Source organism: Loxodonta africana, chromosome 23 (genome assembly GCF_030014295.1).
Source record: "Loxodonta africana isolate mLoxAfr1 chromosome 23, mLoxAfr1.hap2, whole genome shotgun sequence".
NCBI classification, from domain to species: domain Eukaryota; kingdom Metazoa; phylum Chordata; class Mammalia; order Proboscidea; family Elephantidae; genus Loxodonta; species Loxodonta africana.
The window spans coordinates 14,578,324-14,603,370 of NC_087364.1; the positions used below are offsets into that span (position 1 = coordinate 14,578,324).

The window sequence follows — 25,047 nt, forward strand, 5'->3', positions numbered from 1 at the left end:
ATGAGAGGGGGAGAAGGGGCTCCAGGAGGCTGTGCTGTATTTAAGTAATGACGGCACCATCTTCACATTATAAAGAAAGAGATGCCACGCGACACAAAGAAATGATGCCAAATTCCTTATCTTCACTTTAAGGCATCCTTTAATGGGTTTGGGGGCAAGCTGAAGGGCATGTGGGGGAAGAGTCCCCGTACTTGACCAGGGCTGCTGCCCCTGTGTAACCTGAGGTACACGCTTGCCCCAGGTTCACCTCTGCATCCCGCCGCTCGCCTCTCGTACTCTGGCTCCCTGGGATGGGGCAGTGGGCACTGAGACAGGGGCTTAGGAAGGAATAAAGAGAGTTGTGGCCAATACAAAATAAGTCCAGTTTTGTTTTTTTTAATTCCTTTTAAAATGGAGAAAAAATTCATTCCTTCCTGCCTTCTAAGTCAAGTCCAAAACTGGAGCCAAAGCCTAGAGTTACAACCAGAACTGGCTGAAGTTGGTATCGTTGACAACGACCTTTAAGACGTCCATCTGGATTCTACACCTCTGTGAAGGGCTCAGTTGCAAAGCACTCGGTGCAATGCTGAGAAAAGAGATTTTGAATCTTGGTAGAGGTTGAGAATTGACATCTTCAAACATGTTCAAAACAAGGATAGCAAAAAACATACCTCTAATCTCAAGTAGATCATTCCTTGAAAAATAAAATCAAAAGTTAAATTTGCAGAAGATTTTGCCATAAAATATTTAATATTAAAGTTTATTTACTAATCTATAAATGTTGTATGTTATATTGATAATCATCACTGACGAAGTTAAACTGTAAAAATTGCCAGACTGTCACCTCCAACAGACATTCACTGTAAAATTTTGAAAGAAATGCTCTCTGGAAAAGAGAAAGAAGCCAAGTTGAGGAGAGCAGCTACGTCTGGAGAAGGCGGGGCAGGCCGCGGACTGGGAAGGGGTATGCCAAGCAAGCTCACTGGACCTGCAATGTTTTATTAAACAAAATCCAAAGCAAAAGTGACAAAGGTGAACAGAGATCATGAGTGCTTGCCCTGTTACCCTTGATAGCTTTCTGTGTATCTGTAGTATTTCATAACTGAAAGTTTTAAACTGTTAAATAGGGAGTGCATGACTCTACACATGCTTCAGAATACAATCTGAGGTTTGGATGGAAAACTGGCATTTTGTCAAAGGAACTGCTTGAATGACCACTGCTATAAAATATGTAAGTTTAATTATTGCAATTATTTTGTGATTGTAAATCAGGGTGTCCAGGACCTGGAAAATCTATCCAACAGCCAGGCTAGTTGGTCTGCCAGGGTGAGATGCGATCACTGACATGAGGCTGCGTGAGGCACACAAGCCTGCCAGACAGACACACCTCGTCGGGAGAGCCCGCTCCCACCCTCTCATCTAGAATACCTAAAAGCAAAGGAGTTTTCAGAGCTTCCCTAACACGGTCCTTTTCAAGAAGTGAAAAATAAAAGTCTCCCACCAAGTTTCCACGACGGCACTGGGTTAATGGGTTGGTCACCAAGTTTATTCGTGATTTCCTCAAGATTTGCTATAAGCTGAATTAGGGGATGATCTGGAGACAAGGGGAGATGTGACTGGCTGTCCCACTCTGCAGTGGGCATGTGTGTTTGTGGCCGGCTGGCCCTCCATCTCTTCAGGAGCCCTACCCCTCCAGCAGCACACACTGTTGGCGGGGGGGTGGTGGGAGAGTCAGGGTGACATCTGGGTGATGCTCCTACTGATTGTGACAAATGCTATATTTCCACTGCTGCACTTTTGGGTGGATTCTTATTTCCGTAAGACACTGTTCTCAAGAGCAGTAATCCCAAAGACCTAATTACACCTCTGCTGAAGGTCAGTGCCATTACAAAATGTATCTTCCTCATCTTGGCCCCCCAAAACTACCTCTAAGTCTATCTTAATAAAACAGAATGGGCAAATGGCAAGAAAGAGCAGTAAAAGGTACTTAATATCAATCTATTATTTTACCTGATTTCACAAACTAATAAGAAAGAAAGAAAGGTCAATGGGCAGACAGCTCATTTGTGGTGTGTGTCTCGCTTATTTTTTTTTATGTATTAAATAAGAAGAACACTTCTGATGCAAATCTGGGATGATCACAGAACCTAAATGTAAACTGGGGATGAATCTTAACTAAATGTAATGCTACAGCATTCCTTTGGGATGGATCTTTTTTGTTTTGTTTTGTTTCTGATTATCAAAATGCTAACAAAATAAATGTGCTCATAATAACTTTATTTTATACTTCAAATCTCAAAGTGAAAACTGTGCAATAAACTCAGCAAATGTAAGTCAAACACTAACATGAGGAAAAAGGCATTCAGCCATTATTCTGAAAGAATATATATTTTTAGTCAGGAGTATAATAAAGATAGAAGTTTAAAAATAAAAACAAGTTATAAAAATGCTAACTTTGGTTACAGAAGTGCCCTCAGTCTATGACAGTGTTAAATACATAGAAAAATAGGTATTTTGCAAAGTGAAATGAAAATCAGTCATTGCACAAAGTATTTCCAGACGGCATATAAAATTGTCAAGTCCCTATGTATTCTCTCTTTTTTTCTGATTTAAATTTGTGATTCTTGATTTGAACAATTCACTGCTACTTTTTTTCTTATTGTTCGCTTGCATTCATTTTACTGTATTTATTAACTAGCATCCAATCCCCACACAGTAAATACACTTGCTCAAAGAGACTAATATGCAAACATCTAGAAATTGATTTAACTGCTCCATTTAATGGTATTTGATAGGCACTGAAAACATATTAGGAACTTCTGCTGAGTGAAGTCTAAAAATTCACTGACAGTAAAACATATGTCCTGAGCTATGTCCTGAGCTTAGGCAGGAAAAGTGTTTCAAAGGAGTCAGCTCTCAGACCATCACAAACAAAGCTCCCTGAGGGCATTTATTACATCTAAGCAGTTACCCCAAGTCGCTTTTTCCTGAGGCTTTTTTTTTAAACTCTGTTAAAATTGTTTGCTTCACAAAACAGATTTGTTATGCATTATTTATGTGACACTTATATAGAACATACTATTGTTTTACTTGGCAAAATATAAGTTACAGATCACTGAAATTTAAACTATAAAAAATAACTTTTCAAAGACAAACAGAACACTTGAAGGCCCATGGTTGTTTTTAGATCATAGTTTCCCTTGAAAATACACAGAGATGACTGATTCCATTCTTTCTACTGGTAACAGCAGGACCTAGCCCCACCATTGTTATTACTGAGGAAAACACAACAGGCCTGGCAGCGTTAAAATAATTTAAAACCGTGAATCTGAAAACCTAAAAGTAGTCTTTTCTCGCAATGGTCTGAAGTAAGTGCCGTACTTTAGGTCCAAGGAGAGTGTATGGCATTGTAATTACAGGAGGCAGAATTTATCTGCAGAGTTGTTCTAAGAGCCAAGGATTAAACTTCTTACCCTGCATTTGGTGTAGGAATTAGTGGTTTGGGACATTTTTCACAAATAGCGGCTGAAGAGAAAACACTTCTACTGAAATGCAGTGGCACGGAAATGGCAAGGAGGTTCTGCAAGGGCCAGGTGGCATGGAAGCCGGAGGGAGGAAGAGAAGAAAGCCTATGCTCTACCTGAGCAGCCTAGGAACAGCTGGGCAAATAACATTTATAAGCAAGGTGACTGACCCAGAGATCACGAGCCAGTTCAGAGGTGCCCCCACCTTAAACACGTGCACACACACGTGGAAACAGTTACCTCCAGGACAGGGCTCCTGTGCTCTGACTTGCAGGAAAAGATCAAATATAGTCCCCAGTTTTCCACAGTAACATGTTTTTAACAGTTCCAAATTAAACTATTCCAGAATACCCACATTTAATTATTGGTTGTTATTTTCAATATCTGAGCTACTCCAAATGAACCAAGGACTAATATCACATTGTTTCTTTTTACTAAATGCCTTGTTTTCCCACAACATTAAATTGTTAACCAGGAAATGAAAAATATGAAGGCTGAATATAAACCCTTTATTATATGGAAAAACGAGGCTTGGAGAAAGCAGTGGTTGAAAAGCAAGAAGCCTGCGTTCATCTCGATCCTTGGCGCCCCGTTTACTGCCCCTGAGCAGCTACGTGAGGGGAGTGGCGCCCACAGCTGGCTGGAGGGCCAGGACCGTAGGCCGCCTGAACCCTTCCATCCTCCACGCTGTTAGCAGGAGCCACCTCCCTCCTGCCTTGCTCATGTTTTGGCCCAGGTGTCGGAAAAGTAAGGATTTAAGTTAAGCTCTTATCTTTTTAAAAAGCACAAATGTGATTTTATAACTAAAGCCACACAATTAGGACTGACAAGCTCAGAATGGTAGTATACAGATCACATGGCTTCTAAGAAAAAGCTGAAGAAGGAAAATGAAAAAACAAAACAAACCCTTCACATTGTTTACCAACCGATACTTCTGGTCACTAGAGGATTCCACTGACCTCTCTGAGAAGGTAGTGTGAGTGTAAGCTTCTCAGTGTCAAGGCCAGGGAGCGGTCGACCTCTTATGACCCTGCTCCTCTATAAGGAGGATATCCAAGATGCCTCCCCCCAATTTTCCACACACGTAAATAATTTTATGTATCACCTCTCCCAAATCAGACAATCTTAATGAGGGCTTTATTCCTGAAATGGCCATGTTGTCAGAGTAAAAGTAACAATTCACAGCAACTTAGCCTCTTTCAGGCTTTTCTAGAAAAGCTGGTAGTTCCAAGTCTATACCACCAGGAAAAGCAATTGTCAAGTCAGTTTTCCGACTTCACATGTCCATTTCAGGGCTAATCCTTTAAATAACGAAAACTGATCATTCCTTTCGTACTATTCATTTACAGCAGATACCTTTCTATAAGCCAATGGCAACCACATGCGTTTCTCCCAACATTAAAATGATATTCTATTTAAGTTAGCAAATAAGGAGGCAATTTTAACATAATCTTTACAGGAAAATATGTAAATCCCAGAAATTTAACTGACATACAAATAGAATCGCCATATCATTCACTGAAAACGATCACGTTTGGCTGTTACCTTCTACCCGGTAAATAAAAATGCAAGTATTTAAGTGCCTCTAGAAGCCCCTCGGGTTGCTTCTTAAATTGTTTTCTTTTCACTCTTGCTGTAAATCGAGAGATTTCTATTCACACTCTGAGAAAATGCATACGCCCTACCAGTTTGCCCTTAGCAAATCACCCGGAAACTGAACGTGTGGGGTTAGTATGGTAACTTTTACTTGTACTCAGTGACGCGAGGTCCAAATGAAAAACCTCCCCACGTGATCCTGACTTTTACTAGTCAAGTTATGGAAGTGCTCTGCTGCTATATAGATTATGGAATTAACCTTCCTTAATTCTCCTTCCCAATTAGACATTTATTCCAGACACCACGCAAGAAGTTCCCCATGGGTGTGTTATTTCTCGGCATGAGTTAAGGCCCCGAGTGCTTGAGAATAAATAGAAAATTTTAAGTAAAATTCCTCCTAAAAGAATCTGGCCTTATTTCTGTTTCAGTCACAGATTTTTGGGGAAGGGAGGCACTAAAAAATATTATTACTAACCTCATTTCAATGTGAAACAGATAAAGAACGCACAAAATCTGGTGTGCTGTCTTACGGGGTAGTCTGATTCAAGAAAGAGCTGCAAAGAATGTGATCACACTGTCCACCAGTCGTTCTGGAAAGAGACTTCTGAGACCTGCTGGCTCCGGTTCACGTCCCACAGCCCTGTTACCTACCATGTCTCCTGGCTGTACAGAAACGGCCACCACCACTCCAGGCATTGGGGACCTCAGAACACTGCTTGTGTCTTCAGCCACTTTTTCCAGCATAAACTTGCTCAGCTCTGCAGCGAGTTTGCTCAAGATCCGCACCTTATACTTTAAGGGGAAAAATAAACAAATGCGTGAGAGAGTGTAAACGATGAACGTTTCCTCAAAAGTAAATTCAAAACCAGTTTTTAACTTTTAAATGTAAATTATAATAATATCTTTGAAGGCAAAAATAACTTTTAATTATTGCACACCAAACAAAATATATGGATTTGCTTTGGCATGCCTTATGAGTCAGTTAAGAAATTTCTTGAAATAGGCACTACTAAAGTAATTCATTAGCAATTAATAGAAATCACCCCAAATCGTTAAGAAAAACACCTTGAAACTTTAAACAGAATTTTGCTTGAATTCCTTTCACCACTTATCCCAATTAATGCAAATTTCACGAGCTGGGTCAGCTGAAGGGATACCTGACCGAAGGGATACAGGGGTGACATTGTGAGACAGACACCAGTAGATGGCAGCAGATTTCTGTCTCAAAATCTACCCACCAAAAGAGGGGAGCTGCACTATTTACCAATAAGTTAAGACAAAGGGTTTCAGTATTCATTTTGGGTAACACAATACTTAAAATTCAAAAATTTTTCCTCGTAAACTGCTATATTCACTACTGAAAAAGTGAGCTTTTCCTTTTTGGGCACAATACTGGACAGTCAAATGGAACAAGGTGGCTAGGGTAGAGAAAGATGAAATATAATTGGAATACCTTCTGCATTAAGAGACAATAGAATCAAGATTTTAAAAACATTTAGCAAAAACAATACGCACAGCAAAGTATTTTCCTGGCATCTTTTATAGGTGGTTCTCAAACCATCAGGAGCATATTAAAACAGTTTGGTCACATAGTCCTATGTGAATTCTTGCCCACTAGGAAAAATCCTAAATCTCAGTAGATAAATATATAAGCCACAATTTGGTCTATCCAACCAGAAACAAGGTAAATGGTTTGAGGAAGTATGACTTGGTAGAGTTGGAACCACCACCTGAAGATCTGAGGATTCTGACCAGATTGCATTTATCTCGGGTAAGATAGATGCGGCATTCGAGACAGCTTCATCTGGTTCAAAAAACGCTCCTGTAACTCAAAGCCTCCTATGGGCATCATGGCTGCAGGGATGCAAAGCCCAAACATAGTCCATTCTTCCATTCTGCACAGAGATGAGGGAAATCCATCTGTAACTGTGCTCTTATCTGAAAGGCAGCGGGGGGAGCCTGCTGAAGACAGAGCCCAAGTTCCAAGGAGATCTGCGACATGGTGACAGGGTGGATAATAACATCTTTTTGCATGTTTCTTTACTCCTGAGTGTGTGTTTTGCAATCAAGACGTGTAAGTGTCTGCCCGTTTCTGAAGGATATGATCCTTAAGTGAAATTACAGTGCAAATAAAAGCTTTCTGCTCCTATTAAAATTCATCTGAGTCATAAGTGGCCAGGGAAAAAAGCCAGGAGAGTGCATTCTGCTGTCAGTCTAATAAACATTCTGGGCAGAGGGACTATTTATCAAAGATGAATTGTACCTCAAAGTCCTTCATTAAATCTATGGCGGGGGGGGGGCGTAGTGAAGAGAGAGGGGTGAATATAATTATACCAAATTGCACAGTTTTAGTATCTATGCTCCGTCTCCTTGGGGAAAAAATAATCCAGCATACTAGAGGCATCAGAGTCAACCAAAAGTTACCTTTCTAGCTGGCATCACCCTGGGACACTTCTTCTATGCAATTTATTAGTATTAGGGCCTAGTTGCTTAGTCTTCAGTGAAATACACACGTCTATTTTTTCCTGTCTTTTGCAGAATTCAACCTCAAAATGTGAATTCTCAATTCAGGAAAAGTATCTATACATTGAACATAACACGATTTACTACATTTCAACAAGATGGACATATTTAAAAAAAAAAAAAAAGACTTCTGTTGTATCACAAACATGCCTTAAAAAGAATAAAGCTCCATTTTGCCCCAGAAATGAGAAGATCCTGACCAAAACTCTATCCCTTTACTGTTGTTATAATTTTCATATCTTTTGGATTCCTTTCTCTGTAGGGCTCCTGCTTTGCTTGGAAAGAGATGTAAAAGGCCACAAAAACTCAATGCCTTTGGATGCTGTCTTTGTTACTGATGAGATGTTCCTTTTCCTTTTGTATTTGTTTATTGTTCTGAAATCTGTTTGGGGGATAAGCGACTTATTGTAATCCCAAGTAAAAAAATAACAACAGAGTAAACTCCTCAGGAAGGGCCTTGTTGGAAATAGTTGGCTTAGAAATGACCTTCCTGAATAGAAAAAGAGGAGGCAGAGAGAAGGTTCCCTTTTTAAGATTACCTTTGATGTTATCCTGACCCCATCAGAGCACCCACAGAAACCCATCTTCTTAAAACAATCTCTTGGCTCACCAGTGCCGCGTTACACAGGGGTGCTTGCCAGGATGGGATTTAAGCAGAGTGCAGCATATGGGCCCATCAGAATGAACTGCCTGGTGAGAACCATAAAAGCTTTTTGATGCCCCAGAAAAGAAATCATTTAAGATTGTACACAAGGGCTTTCAAAGCTTATGATCAAAACTGCTATATACTGGTTCACTGGATTCTTAGGGGCACGCAAGCAGAGCAGAGCTGACTAGTTTAGAGATTTCAGGAAAGCGCTCCTACCATTTGGTTTTATGATGACCATTTAGATTTTTCTAATGAGTTCTGTAAAATTTTCCTGGGAGAATTTGTTTCAAAGTTGGGCTGTTGCTGTTTTAAAGCAAACAAACCACCAAGTTGATGTTTTAAGGTAAGAGTCCAAGATTTCAAAGGCTAGTTGATAAGAAAGAGAAGAACAATCCTAAAAGAAGCCATACGGTTTTCATCCTCCTAGGTCATGAGAAACATCTGCTGGAATGATAAGAAGATGCATGTTGCTGGTGGTGGGCAGCTCTAAAGCCAGAAGTTGATTAGCTCTGGTTTCATCAGTAGATGTCATTTCACTCTGCAGGGCTTAGCGAAGTGTTCTCCAAGCCAAAGTCAAGTTAGTAAAAAGTTCTTGACAAACACCTCATGGGGTAAGTCAGAAAAGAAAACAGGTGCTCTCTGGGCCTGGCCTAGCCTGGCTCCTCAATTGATACATGACAATAACTGGAGGGAAGGAGGTAATATCTAATAACCTAACTATGGTAAAATGACCTCAAATTAATTTTACAGTCTCTGCAATGTCCAACCATGTCTAATGAGAAAATCTCTCTAAAAAGATTAAAAGAAAGAAAGAAAAAAGAAATGGAATCATATCAGACATGAAAGGATATGGAAGAAAATGACAAGAGATGGTCAATAAAATGGAACACAATAGAACTGCTTTTTTAAAATCAACAGGCAGCTTTTAGCCTGGAATCTGATGCAAGAGAAAAGGCTGAGACGACTGCAGTTGTTGGGGGAGGAGGAGGGAGCCAGTCATGGTTTGGGGAGGATACGTGCATTGTTATTGGGCTTAGTGAACAAAAACCTGCCTGCCAATGGGCACGCCCAAGTGAACACTAAGCCCAGAGCTAGGTGCTCCAGGGACAGCAAAGATCACTTGCTATGAGGTATATACACTACATTCAGATGGTCATACAAAATGCCATCCTGCTGTTTCCTCTGTTAGTCTGGTACGTGAACCTCCTTATGGAGTTTAAATCCCTGAGCTTATTTCTAAAGACTCTAGATTTACCAGCGATTTTACAGGACAATCAAGCCCACGTGCTAACAGGTTGTGTGGTTTAGAGGTCTGTGGACTGCTCACAAGTCGAGGACTTTCTTCAGCTGTGAATGCAGAGCCTCTTGCGTCATTTCTCTTCAGCCTGGCTCTGCTCGCGTCTTCACTGCTACCTCATTCTTCCAGCGACATCCAGGATACGGAACGGTCGCTGACCTGCTTGCGTTTTCCCGTGTCAACTGTTGGCCATCTCGGTCAACATCTGAGTCAAGGGTTTATGATGAATATCTTTACCGTAAATTACTTTAAACATCCTGTAGCACTAACCAAATACTGTACATCCACCCTCGCTAAACAAGGCACCAAATACGTTTCTTCAAAGACAAGGATCTCTTCTTGTTCAAGATTTTACACCTTTTGGCCTCAAAGGTCTTGAACGTTAAAACTGTGTCTTCCATCGACAGTGTGGCAGTGAGAGTTAATACTCAACTGTTCCCCTAAATGTCTACTTTCCTAACTCAGAACAGGGGAAAAATCATCAGAAAGGACTAGCCACAAATACGATGCACCTGGACAAACGTCAGGGTGTCAGAAAAGGTTGCAAAAAACACTAAATATAAATTAAAACGCTTAAGTAGAACTAGAGTTGTTAACTCAACCGTTTTCCCCTCCTATATTCTTTGGGATATACACAACTAACACATTAGGAAAACATGAGTTACCAGAGCCATGCAAGCCACATTCTGTCCCACTTTGGCATTTAGTATTGGGCTCAACAGCTCAATTTCCCAAAAACCCAAACCAGCAAAAATCTCCAAAAAGCAATGTTAAAAACATACAGAGTGAAAGCCTGTGGATGTCCTTCTCCTGAAGTTATCATCAGCCAGGCAGGGAAGGTGAAGGAACAGACAGCAGTTACAGGGCTGCGCGAGGCCAGCCGAGCTCGGTACAGCTGCAGTGGCTGGAGCAGCCTGTTAGCATAATGCTGTGACAACTCCATCAGCGCAGTCTCAAGGTAGCTGTCAATCAGGATGCATCATTTAATCCAACAGCACTCGGAGGACTTTCTCCTGCAACCCACATGACAGCATATCTACAGCTCTATTTATATCAGCGAAGCAGTTGTGTTTACAATGCTGTTGTAATTAGAAAGGATGCAACAGGCAGCAATATTACTGAGATTTCCATTTCGCAGTATTGCCCTGTAAAGTGTGATCTTGCTTCACAGAGTCATGCTAAATGACAAAAGGCTATTTTCTTCAATCTCCCAGCTCCGACAGCACTTCATTTGCAGCTATCTATAATTAGATTAATGGTGCAGTGCTGTACAAAGCAGGCCCACTTCACATCAGATAGCATATGAATTAGGACAAACACTTATTTCCATTTCAGGCAGAGAAAGCAATGACTGGGGTATTTAGCATACCCTTTATGGTGGAATGAGATGTTAATTGTGTACCATTACCTCTAAACTGCTTGCTTGTTGTATAAATCACTGTGCTAATTGATGCAGAGATAGAAATGTAGCCACAGGCAAGAAAGCAAAGGAATGAGAGCTGAAGATGGCGGCTAAAGGATTATCGAGTGAAACCATATGGAGATGAGGTCCCTTTGAAATCTCTGCTTTCTGCCATGAGCAGTTTTTCTCAAGTTCAGGAAAACTCTATACTACAGGAAAGAAAAATTGTTTTTCATTCCTTTTGAAAAGCCCAAATTTCTTTTAAAAGTTCCTGGCTGCTGGAAACCCAAATAACTACACATATATATGCAATTAACCTAAATATACACTTATAAAAACATGGAATGTATAGTTTTCCAACAGAGCTCCCTGTCTGTTTGACTCATGGGTTGTTAGTAAGTGACACTTGTAAACTGCCTGAAGCAGATGTTTCTCACCCAACCACAGGGCAGAAATAAATTCTTGCCCAAGACTGGAAGTTGTTCTTTAAGACAAACGAACAACAAAAAAATCGATGCTGGGTTAGCTCTGTTATAAACTCTAATTAGGCAGAAGCTCTTAATAAAGACAACAGAGCAGAATAAATTCCAACAGGACAGAACCGTTTTCACCCGCAAGTGAAACAACAATCTTAACAGCACCACCAAAGCCGGAAAATCCAACTGTTGCAGTTCACGATTTCATGCCGATGGGAAGGAACTAGGAAGGAGATGATTTTCTTTTTTTCTCAAAAACAAACAAAAGCACAGAGAAATTTCAAAGCTTCAACCTTTAATCGGAAAGCCCGGCTCTTCTTTTTAGAACGTCCTATTCACCACTCAACAGCTCTTATTAGGCGAAGGGCAAAATGAGAGTCTCAGAAGAACAAATACAGAAACCAAACACTACACACAAAAAGCCAAATGATTAGTGCTCCACAGATGAACGTGCTCTTTGGAAGTACATGTACCCCATGTACGTGATCACATTTTTTTTTTTTTATTGGCAAGGCAACAGTAAGGTGCAAATTACTGCTGTGCACTTTTTCACAAATTCAGCTGCTTAGTAATTAGCACTGTTGTAACAAAATTTTACACAGAGAAAAAACGCAGTGGGTCAGTTAATAGTTCAAATTCTCAACTTGAGGGTAACAGTTAACATACCCATCCACCCATCGCAAATGCACAGCTTAGCCCTGTGAGATAGGAAATGACATTAACTTACAAGAAAAACAGAACCTAGAAGGACTTGTTTGAGCTATTGCCATGGACACCTGGGGGAAAAGACCAGAGACGCTCTGTTGGGAGCAACAGCCTTACAGCTACCGGCAGGCAGAGCGGCCCTTGCTGACTGGCCGCTCACCTGAAGACACCTGCACCGAAACCTGGGCCCCAGCGGTTTACGGTTTGGGTTATTACGCTAAATGATGCCTTAAAAAATATGAAGAAACATCAAGGGCCCTTGGGATGGAAACAAATGGCAGCAAAATAAATAGTGTGAACCGCCCTGCAGTAACACCTCCCAAGTGTGCAGCTAGTTGACATAAAGGGAAACGCGCTGCAGAAAAGAGCGCGAGGCTCTGCTCCCGACCAGTAATCACTTGTTCGGGCCGTTTTAACCGGAGCATTACAGCCCGCAGCAAAACGCCAACGCAGCCACCACCCGCGTGTCAGCGGTGCTGGTGTGAACGGGAAAACATATGGTTTCTGATATTGTGTCCCAGTTCCTCAGCATTAGCTCCTTTAATTGAAAAAGGCAGTTAAACACAAAGTAAATCATTCAGTTAGCCGGGCTGTTTAATAACGTATAATTGATAATGTCAATATGTCGCCGCAGCATAATATGTAACTTTCAACACTCTGCTTCCATTTATGAATCAATCTATACTCGAGGTTTTATTTTCTATTGCTAAGCTGGTCCTTAAGTCTTTTGCTAGACCAATGTGCCACAACAGTAGCAAGCAACCATCTTATTAAGGGCAGTTTTTGAGGGAAGAAAACAACAAAGGAACAGGAATCCATGAAGCCCACCGTAACAACTCATTTTTCAAAATTCTTACTTAAAAAGGGAAGGTTTCCTTAGAGAAAGGAAGAATTACTTTAAGGCTGAGATCAAAATGCTTGGAAGGCATGAGCGAGTTAGTAAGTCTGCATGTACCTCCTGCTTGTTCCAAAAAAGACGATTTCCTCTGGAGAGGAAAAGACGGGCATGTCTGTCAATAATGGAAAACTCTACCCTAGCTTTAGGCTTTTTTTTAAATCAGAACTACAAGGCTCCTTCCAGTTCTAATGTCCTAAGAAAGCAACTTCTCTTTTTTAACAAGAGTGCCAAAATTAAGTTGAAAATTAAACATCAAGCCCAACACTCAATAAACAGTATTTACTCATGGAAGTGGCAATCAAGAAATCAAACGATGCATTACATTGGGCAAATTTGCTGCAAAAGACCTTTAAAGTTTTAGAAAGCAAAGATGTCACTTTGATGACTAAGGTGTGCCTGACCCAAGCCATGGTCTTTTCAATTGCCTTATATGCAGGCAAAAGCCGGACAATGAAAAAGACAGAAGAATTGATGCAAATTATGTTGGCAAAGAACACTGAATACAGCACGGACCGCAAAAAGAACAAACAAATCAGTCATAGAAGAAATATAACCAGAATATTCCTTAGAAGTGAGGATGGTGAGACTACGTTTTGCTTACTTTGGACACATCACCAGGAGAGACTAATCGCTAGAAAAGGACATCATCATGTTCGGCAAAGCAGAGGGTTAGCAAAATTAGGACAACCCTCAGTGAGATGGATTGATACAACAGCCACAACAATGGGCTCAAATACACCAATGGTCACGACGACAGCACAGGACTGGCAATATTTTGTTCTGTTACACACAATGTCGCCATGAATCAGAGCCAACTAGACAGCAACTAACAACATGCCCTCAGTTCTGCTCCATTGATGCTCCTTTCCTTGTAATTTGAATTGCTCATATGATTTAAAAAAAAAAACAAACTCAAACCTGCTGTCATCAATTCCTACTCAGAGCAACCCTATAGGACAGAGTAGAACTGCCTGCCCCTTAGGGTATACAAGGAGCAACTAGTGGATTCGAACTGCTGACCTTCTTGTTAGCAGCTGTAGCTCTTAACCACTGTACCACCAGGGCTGCAAATGATAAGACAGGCCCACAATGCTGGAAAAGAAACAAAGCCACTGTACAGAGAGCCAGTCCCACTCCTAGTCTTCTAATTATTACATGGCTATCACTGACAGAAAGGGTAATAGAGTAAAAAAAACAAACCGGTTGCTGTCGAGTCAATTCCAACTCACAGCAACCTTACAGGACAGTAGAACTGCACATAGGGTTTTCAAGGAGTGACTGGTAGATTCAAACTGCCAACCTGTTGGTTAACAGCCGAGCTCTTAATCACTGTGCCACCAGGGCCCCAACAGTAGAAAAACCAAAACCCAACCCATTGCTGTCGAGCTGATTCCGACTCATAGCGACCCTACAGGAAGAGCAGAACTGCCTCCCCTCCCCAGTTTCCGGGCAGCGGCTGGTGGAGCAGAGAGCAAGTCGGCCATGATGGAGGTAACGTCTCTGGAGCTCAGCATGCTGGTGAAGCTGCATGCAGGTGTCCTGATGACAAAGGGGGTCCGGCCTCTGCTTAGCCCAGGTGCCCACAAGCTGTCTGACAAGTAGGGACATATGCCATAAAGGTAATTGCTGGAATAAGTGGCACTTTCACGTCCACAAAGGCAAGTCCATTTACAATTTACTGTACGGAAGTCACAAAATAGAACCTGTGCCTTCTGTCTGATCAGGAGTCTCTGTGACATGCTATGACTGTAATGAGTGATTTTTTTTCTTTTTACACAAGAAAAATATTACAGATCTTTGAAAGCCCTGTACCCAATTACATAACAATACCAACATCTGTTAGCAGTACAGGCTGTTTCTATTCCACATCCTGAACTGTTTTATGTAATTACAAGTTTATCAGGTATTTGGTAAGAAGGCACCTTTTTTAAGCGCTATATAATTTGTGGTACAAGGAGGCGTTCTCTTGGAAATCTGTAATTAGGGCAGCATCAGCTTACAGAAAAGTACAGGAAATATTATAAAAACAATTATGTAAACAAGCACATAGGTAGGGAACTATACCATTTTGCTATGGTCCCCACCCCTCTCTTACTCCTCCTCTTCTATTTGAATTGTTCTTTGCTCGTCCTAAGTTAAAGTAATGCTGTCATAGGGAACAGAATAAGTGATCTTTGATGGAGAAGATGGAGAGGTTGGCCTCACTTTGTCACTTCTTTGTCTTGAGTAGGAACACTAGAGGGCTGGAAAGTGTGCCAATGCCCGTGACTAGTCAACAACACTCTGGCCTTCACACAGATTCTTTTTATTAAAAGATTTTTACTAATATTGATCCACTAAAGAAACCCAGAATCTAATATGGCAAAGTGCTGGCTTGTATTAGACAGGAATTCCGAAACTAAAACATATAAAGGCCAAACACCAAAACTAGAAATGATTGTGATACTGTGTAAGGAAATGTAGGACGCAAAAACAAAACAGAAAACAACCCAATAACCCTCCACACATTGGTCCAAAGTCACAGAAATGGGGATGGAAATCAGGGGATCACGCAGCAGTGTTATAGTTGGTTTCAATTCTGACATATCCTAGAAGTTTACTGTGGATTCTTACTGTTGCATTAAAATTGGAAACAAGTTGGCCATAGGTCCCTGGGCTACTACATGGATTTCTGGCCTTCTGTGTACTGTGCATTATACAGAACCTAGAATGCGGAAGGCACCTGTAAAGTCACCTGGTCAATCTGGAGAAAAGAGATGTGGCCCTCATGTTGGACGCAGCAAGGGAGCGTGAAAAGCGTGAGTCTTTGAAGCCAGATGACCTGGGTGTGACAGTCCAACTTTTTGGTGAAGTGACCTAACTTCTCAGAACAAACTTCTTCATTTGTAAAATCAAGATAATACCTGTCTTGAATGACTGTTTTGGGGATTAAATTTACAAATACTTGCAAAGTACTGAATAAGTATTTCCTATCTCCTTCCAGAACATGTCTGATGATCCATCTATGAGACAGTTGTGGATTTTATTTAAAAAAAATAAATAAATAAAACTAAGAAGAAGAAAGAAGGGCTAAAAGGAAGGAAGGAAAGCTGCATATTGTAGAACAGTTCAGATGAGCAATGTCTGATTGTTACCGTTCTAGCTCTATGGTTCCACATTTGGGAACGAACACATTAAATTCCTCAAACACTGCTTCTGGTTCTACGATCAAGGAAAGGAAGTTGGTTCTGACAGTAAGAGAGCTTCTAGGTCAAGCAGGGCAGGACTCTCTGGTGATCCTTTCCTTAGACACTTCAAGAGGAAGGTGTAAAAGTAAAAAAGGTAGTGAATTGGAAAAGCAGTTTGGTTCATTCATTCACAAACCATTTATCAAGTGTATCTGAGCAATATAGGAATACAAAACTAGAAGGAAAAAAAATGGCTCCTGACCTCACACACCATGATCTTGCCAAAGAGGGAAGACCTTCATGAATAACACCGTACAAATTTATGAGTGCTGTTAGAATGTGATCAACATGAGGTAGACTTTTTGTTAACAGCCTCTCTCTCACCAAAAACAAAGCAAAACAAAACCTCTCAAGTAAGGAGGCTATAGAGAGTAACGCTTTACTTCCAGCTGTCAGGAGTCAGACCACTGAGCTTCGACCCCTAACTGCCAGCACTTGGAAGCTTGGGAAAGTCACTTAAACTGTCTGTGCCTCAGGTTATTTATAAACTGTGGATCATAACCACCGCTACTTCAAAGGGTGGCTGTAAGAGTTAAGTGAAGTATTACTGTATGAATCCTCAAAACACAGTAAGTGCTATGTAACATTTAATAATAAAACCCACAGCCGTTGAGTCAACTCCAACTCACAGCGACCCTACAGGACAGAGCAGCCTCACAGGGTTTCCAAGGCTGTAAATCGTCATGGAAGCAGACTGCTGCATCTTTCTCCGGCAGGGCAGCTGGTGGGTGCAAACTGCTGACTTTTTAGTTAGCAGCCAAGTGCGTTAACCACTGCACCACCAGGGCTTCTACATTTAAAATAGACATTATTATTACTGTTTTTGCTATTATTATTAATACACATCTATAGACAGAGGGGGGTCCCTGGGTGGCATAAGTGGTTGAGCACTTGACTACTAGCCAAAGGCTGGTGGTTCAAACTCACCCAGAGGCACTATGGAAGAAAGGCGCGGCAATCTGCCTCCACAAAGATTACAGCCAAGAAGACCCTATGGAGCGCTCTACTTTGTAACACACAGGGTCGCCATGAGTCAGAATCAACTCTTTAGCAACAGGTTTGGTTTTGTTTTAAGACAGGGGAGAAAGTAAGTGAAAATGTACACACTAGAATACCTGGGCATGTTCCCTGGAGGGAAATGGAGGCTTCTCTGCGTAGGCCTAGAATTCATCGAAACATAAGGATCTAGAAAATTCTCTTTTTCTCATGCACATGCAAACATAGCTTAATTCTCACAGACTGTCTCCATTTGGAACCTCTTTGTTAACATTTTTAGCCTAGTAATTTGACCTTCTATTCAATTCTTATATGAGCGTTCTCCTGACTGAGAACTTTGTCCTATCTATGCCGATCTGACTGTGACAATCAGAGCAGCAGAGTTCATGCTATTTTAGGACTATGCTCCTGATTTCTCATGGCAGAAGAATTCATATTTGAGGAACTTGAGATTTTACAAGAAAGGGAATTGGGGACTGAGACTGTAAGTGAACCTATCAAAGTTCTTATAAAAATTTTAAATGCATTTTATTGGAGGTAAAAATAGTTATAGACTTGTTCTAACAAGTCCTACAATAAAGAGGTTATATAAAAAAGCTAATACTCTCCCTTCTCTCCTCCAATCCCACTACCTGAGGTAATGTTAATTTTTATTGTGCATCTATTACTCACACAAATCTATGGAAATACAAATACACATATGCATTCCTAAGAAATATTTACATTGACTAAAATAAAATAAAACAAATAAAATAAAATAAAACAATGAAGACGGCTCATTGAAAAAGGAAGAAATCAGTGATACTTTGACAATTCAACATCTGTGACTCACTATGACCTTTTAAACACGGGGATGCTTAACACAGAAAGAACTTCGGATGATGTTTTTCTTTATACATACTTGCTCATCTTAAACCAAAAACCAAACCTAACTTGTTACTGCGAGTTGATTTCGACTCATAGAGACCAAAATCCCCACGTGTCCCAGTGTTGTTCATAGCCTTCCTCCATGAAACACAGACTCTGCTCATGACAATCCTAGAATGTTGCAGGGTAGCCGAGCTGGCCCTGCCAGTCCCTTTTACCCAGAATTCGGCTCCTCTCTCACTGACAATTATCAGGTTCAGTTGTAAATACAACTTTAACACAAACACAGCAACTTCAAGGTCCTGCTGGGTGGTTTACCTCAGCTTCCATGGTTGTGCCCAAGGCTGCTCAGAAAGAACACGTACCCTTCCGTATGCTTTACCTGCCTCTTCTCTCAACTACAATTTCCTCTTTTCCCAATTCTCCCTAACAGTGTGGTTGGCTCTCTGTGTATAACAGAAAACTCTGCCTGGTTGCAAGGGCTCCACTATAATTTTCCCTAAACCTGCATCCTTCTTCACTGTCGTAACAGTGTTTATTTATCTCATATACTAATGTTCATACCAACACCTCAGATATCAGGAACCAACATAAAGCTCTCTTAACTTTATAAATAGTAACCACCCAGTGTTTCTGAGAATCTAGACTGCCAGAAATGGCATTCACTGTAGTACGATTAATTGCCAAAATGTTTAGTCATAGGAAATTAGGACTGTTTCCTATGGGCTAATTTATGTGATAGCTGTCTAATTAAATGGAAAAATGCCTGCCCTAAGAAATTTATCATTATATTTAAATAATGCTACACAGTAGCCCATGAAATAACACTGGGGAACATTTCACTGCATGTACAATCTAGTGACCAGGCGCGCCAAATACCAAACATTTCTGACTTACCTGGAATTCTCTTCTCTGAAAGTACAAAATAGCCAGTGCCCCAAGAGAGGTGAAATGATGGGGTTCGAAGCATCCTCATTGCCTGGTATCTACCTTCGGGATTTGCCATGGTTGAGGGTTTGGGCCTCTGATTCACAGGCTGAGAAACTAGAGTTCATCTATATGCTTAGAATGGACCATTCTCAGCTAGATGGACATACTCTTGTCAAGTTCACAAGAAACTGATGTGGAAACCATCTTACGAATTTGCAATCAGAAATACATTTGTTAGGGAAATGAGGGCATTCCTTAACTGTAGTATGGGTATATAAATTATGGCCAGTAGTTGTTTGGTAATTATGGAATCAGCAGACGAGGCATGAGCTGATCCTAGGACGTGTTCTTCCACTAAGGGATCATAAGCAAAGGTCCTCAAATGTGACTGAGCAAAAAAACCACCTGGAGGGTTTGTAAACACCCAGGTTGCTGGGTCCCCTACCAGATATTCTGATTCAGTCTGGGTTGGGGTTTGTATTTCTAACAAGTTCCCACAAGATACTGAAGCTGCTGGTCTGGGGACTACATTTTGAGAACCATGGGCATGTCTAAGGTACTCTTCACTATTGGAATAGCCTTTCCAAGGGGTCTTTAACTCATGTCACTGAGAAACTTTGCTCTCCCCTGGACTCAGGTGAACATATGTCGCCCAAGAATGCACTTCTGATCCTTGTTCTAGGTAACAAAACTGTGTTCCTTCTGAGGGACACATTTTTTCTTCATATATGATAAACATAAGATGTTATAAGTATTATTCTGGTACTGTATAAAACTGGGATCAGATTCTAACTTTGCATGACCAAAGGAATGTCACTTCACTTCCTAAGCCCCAGTTTTCTCACCTGTTAAATGGGGGAGGATTTTGGCTGTCTTGCAGGACTATTTGAAGATTTAAATGAGATAATGCGTGTGAACGGTCTGGCACAGTACCTGGCACACAAGGTGTCTGGTAAATGGTAGCTATTATCATGATCCTGCTCTTCGAAGGAAGATCTTTCAGGTCTCTTTTGCATACATTCAGTTTTAACTATTTGATGTCTCAAACTCTGGGGAGTGCTTTGGTGTCGACAGTTAGTACCCCCATTAATTCTTCTTTCATTCCAATGTTGCTGTCCCTGAGTGAGGTCATATACATGATTAGAACAGTCAGGCTAGGCGGGAAACACGTTAACACAGGTTGCAGGCGTCTTCAGTTCCAAAAGTAAGCTTCTGAGGCTGGAGAATAGCAATGTACTCAAAATGTCTTCTGGGAGAGGAGTTCTCTTCAAATGCCTGAAGATTTTAGATGGGCTGACACCAGCCATATCTGTCAAATAGCTGGGCAACTAGAGGAGCATCTCTTGGTTTATTTGAAACTATGAGGAAGCCAAAAAGTCCTAGAAAAGTTGGCAAGGTACCTTCAAATGGACTGCGTATGTTACTACACGAACTTATTAAGTGTAAGTCCCTTGAAAAGCAACTTTAATCTTAAAAAAAAAAAAAAAAAATTATATCCCAAAGGAGGATTCTGGTCTTAACAAATGGGAAAAAATGTAAATGATCACCGTTGCCCTTGGTCTGGTGTCTGCAAGAGAAGATTATATACCAAAAAGTTTGACTTTCAACATTATTATAATCTCCTTAGAATATGTAGTCTGGTGACTCCATTCATTTTAAAACAAATCACTGAAATCTGAAGAAAAAGGAGTAAACCAGAATTGTTTGACTTCCCTTCTGGATGTGGGATGTCATTCCTGCCAAATTACTTACTTCACTTAAGTTCTTAGGAAGAATGGCCTAAAGATGGATTCCAAATATAGTCTATCTTATCTTAAAAAAGAATCTGTTGTTTCTTCCCCCCACAAAAACCAGAAGCATTATTTAGTTAGATATTCCTTCAAAACTCCATGTTAGAGACTCTTAACCTGAGGACAATAAAATCCTAGACCCTTCAGAAAATTTCAAGCAACCTGTGTGTTGCTTATGCATACTTTTTTCTTTTGTGACAGAAATTTTTTTTTTTTACAATATATTTAAGATTCGTTTACATCAGGAAGTATGACCAAGCTCACAAAGGCTTTGATTTTATTTTTATCATTATCATGATGGGACAAATGTGCTTCTTTGTATGATGAAGGGCCTTGTCATGGAGGTATGGATGCAATGGACACCAGCTGTCATGGACTGAACTGTTTCCCCCCAAAATATGTGTCAATTTGACTAGGCCATGATTCCCAGTATTGTGTGGTTGTCCACCATTTTGTGATCTGATGTGATTACCCTATGTGTTGTAAATCCTGACCTCTGTGATGTCAGGATTAGAGGCAGTTATGTTAACGAGGCAGGACTCAATCTACAGGATCTACCTTGAGTCAATCTCTTTTGAGATATAAGAGAGAGAAGTGAGCAGGGTGGAGAGGGACCTCATTACCACCAAGCAAGAAGAGTCAGGAGCAGAGCACATCCTTTGGACCTGGGGTTCCTGCACTGAGAAGCTCCTAAACTAGGGCAGGCTGATGACAAGGACCTTCCTCCAGAGCTGATGAAAGAAAGCCTTCCCCTGGAGCTGACACCCTGAATTCGGACTTCTAGCTCCAAAGCTGTGAGAGAATAATTTCTGTTTGTTAAAGCCATCCACTTGTGGTATTTCCGTTATAGCAGCACTAGATGACTAAGACACCAGTCTATCTTGGAAACACACTGGATAGTGTGGCTCTTTTATCACGAGAAGGCCTGATATGAAAGGCTGGAACTAACTTGATTAAAATATTACATGTCCCAACCTAAAACGATGTTTTAAGGCATTGTACAGGTTTGCGTATTACCCTGCCAAATAAAAGAAGTCCACTAGTACTGGAAAGACCTTGGTGAAGCCCCGTGGCCTGGAGAGAGTGTGCCTGAATCAGAAAAAAAAATAAAGTAAAACCATTTCTCTATCAAACATTAAAACTAATCAACATCAGAGTTATAAATATTTCATTAATATCTTATATCACTGGGAATGGACAGTTATAAACCATTTCTCCTTGCCAAATACCTGGAGGGAACTACAACTACCACCCAAAATAGCAGCTCCTAGTTTTCATCAATTATGTGAACAATGATGCTGACAAAGAAGAAATCTTATTTTCTAAGCCTCTTTGGCAAACTGCAAAGGTTACTGATATTTTAGAACTGGTGAAATAGTTCTATGTTAAGCAGTGGGATAAAAAATCTTTGTTCTAAGCAGAGGCGGCGCACCCTTGATTTTGCTGCTTCGGTGAACGGGCTCTACTTTGCCCCACTGCTCATGGTTTTCTACGATGGCATGAATTGACATCAGTGATTTTCCTCACAATGCTGGAAGAAGTTTTGTTTGTTGACTTTGCCAAATTTTCGGAACCACAGTGGTGAGTCACTGCCTTGTTATGAGGTTTTTTTAATCAAGAAGATATAGGGGAATACAGATATAAAATTTTTCTCTAAGATAAAAAAGTATCCTGATATAATAGAGTTTAATCTTTAAAATAACCCTGCCTGGGAAATATCACTTAGAAAATGGTTCAACAGGGAGGAGTTAATTTTTAAGCATGCTTAAAGAGTAAGTTTGGCAACAGAATATTCTCCAGTCATAAAAAAGGAATGACATGAAAGAAGCCAGTCTGAAAAAGCTACATACTGTTGTGATTCCAACTGTACGACATTCTGGAAAAAGCAGAGCTGTAGAGACAGTGAAAGACGACTAGTTGCTGGGGGGTCAAGAAGGAGGGGGAAGGATTACTGTATTTTTATGCAAATAACACATGCCTTCTATGTTTGTTTGCCACTGCTCCCTCCCTCCCCGCTCCCCAGATACTTTTCACAAATGGCTGCTATGCCAATTTTTTTTTTTTTAACATGTTAGTGTAAAAAAGTTAGCATAGAGTGCTGAGGAGACTACTTCACAGGGGGAAGTGAGAAGTTGGCACCCGTTATTTGCGTCAAAATATGGTACTAGGTGGAGCTTGGGCATTTTTAGGGCAGTAAAACTACACTGTAGGATTCTGTAATGGTGAACACATGACGTTAAGCATTTGTCAAAACCCACAAAATGACTGTATGACCCAAAGAGGTAATGTAAACTATGGACTTCAGTTAATAACAATTTACTGGTTTATCAATCATAAATGTACCACAGGAGTGCAACTGCTAATGGGAAAAAAAATGCGCAGGCTACAGAGAGCAGTGGGTATACGGGAACTCTCTGTACTTTCTGCATAATTTTTCTGTAAACCTGAAACTGCTCTAAAAAAATTAAGTCTACTTAAAAAAAAAAAAATGAAGCACTGATACATGCTGCAATGTGAATAAACTTCAAAAATATCATGCTAAGAAACCAAACACAAAAGATTGTATGACTCCATTTACATGGAACACCCAAAACAGGTACATCCATAGAGACAGAAAGCAGATTAGTGGTTTTAGGGGCTTGGGGAGATGGGGGAATGACTGCTTAATGGGCACAGTGTTTCCTTTTGGGATGATAAAAATGTCTTAGAACTAGACAGAAGTGATGGTCACACAGCGTATGACTGCACTAAATTGTATACTTCACGGATGCTGCTGATTGATTTGTGGCTTTACTCCTTCCTCCCTCCCTCCTTCCCTTATTTTTGGGTACGTCTTCCCCACTGGTGGCGTAGTGGTTAAGTGCTACCGCTGCTACCCAAAAGGTCAGCGGTTTGTATCCGCCAGGCGCTCCTTGGAAACTCTATCGGGCAGTTCTACTCCATCCTATAAGGTCGCTATGAGTCGGAATCGAGTCGATGGCAGTGGGTTTTCCTCCCCATTAGACAATAATAAGCTCAGTGAGAGTAGGGATCACAGTGCATGGCACATGGAAGACACTCAATATTTGTGGATGAATAAAGAGAGAAAATTTATCATCTTTTTGGCCAAGCTAAACATGTCTCCAGCCTAGCAAGAAGAGGCAAAAGACAGCTAGCTGTTACAAGTTCCACTGCGGAAGAACGTGCTTCCACGGGCTGGAATTAAGAGCCGCCGTATCTGGCGATTTCTCTTAAGGAGACCTTGCAGAATTCTGTTGAAAATGTATTTTTCCCTAGACATCATTCAAATTTAAACAAAGGTCCACAATTCTTTTCTTCTTTATAGTATTAGTAATGTTCACCTTGCTAAAGGTGATCTCACTGACAAAAGAACAAAGGAAATGATGTGGCACGAGTTTAATTTGAAGACTCTTGGTCAATCAGCAGTTTCTTGACCCAATCCTGGAAAAGTCAGGGCAGCTCTCATTGTTTCTGTTGCCACATACCTTGGTAAATTGCAGTTAGTTGTCATTAAAAACTGTAAACTGTCTGGGTGTCAAAGAGTGTACAGAGTTACACTGCTCTAGCATTTTAACTGCTGACTTAACCCAAACACTAGTGGGCTTCCCAGACAAGTACTTCAAAGCCAAATCCAGGTTACCACACTCTTACGCAAATAACATGCACCTTCTATGTTTGTCAGTCAACCTTGCCCTCCCCACCTTGAGGTATTTTTGTAAGCGCGCTATGCTAATTTTTTTTTATAGCAATACCTAAAAAAAATGGTATAGCGGCTCTTATGAAAATACCTGTTGGGGAGGGCACAGTTGGCAAACAAATGTAAAAGGTACATGTTATTTGTGTTAAAATATGGTACTTTTTAGTTTTATTTGTACAATTTGTTCATATTCATTTTTACACTCAAAAATGAGAAAAAGAAATGGCACAATTTTTTGCAAAGATGATTTTTATGAAATGGAAACCAATTTCTGGTACAATAAATTGTGAAAGGATCCTGATGATGTAACATCCATGACTATCAACTACTCTGGTTTTCCCTCTAATGTTCTGTTTCTCTGCTGTTTTTGGTTCTGTGTTCATTAGGGGAGAGAGGACAATGGAATTCAGGAACAAAAGACACCCATAGCTCCACAGAGACCAGCCTCTGCTCCTAGCTTCCGACAGCCTCTATGACCAGCTAGTGCATTC

The 25,047-nt window shown here is 40.7% G+C and overlaps 1 protein-coding gene across 10 annotated transcripts in view; it reads right to left on the bottom strand.

Annotated features, from left to right (window-relative positions):
* PCCA (propionyl-CoA carboxylase subunit alpha) overlaps nucleotides 1-25,047 on the bottom strand; it is a 535,620-nt gene that overhangs the window by 9,766 nt on the left and 500,807 nt on the right. For all 10 annotated transcript variants that reach the window (XM_064275261.1, XM_064275259.1, XM_064275262.1 and 7 more), the window contains one exon: nucleotides 5,747-5,891. In XM_064275261.1, the coding sequence (XP_064131331.1) occupies nucleotides 5,747-5,891 (145 nt within the window). The remainder of the gene's footprint in view (nucleotides 1-5,746; nucleotides 5,892-25,047) is intronic.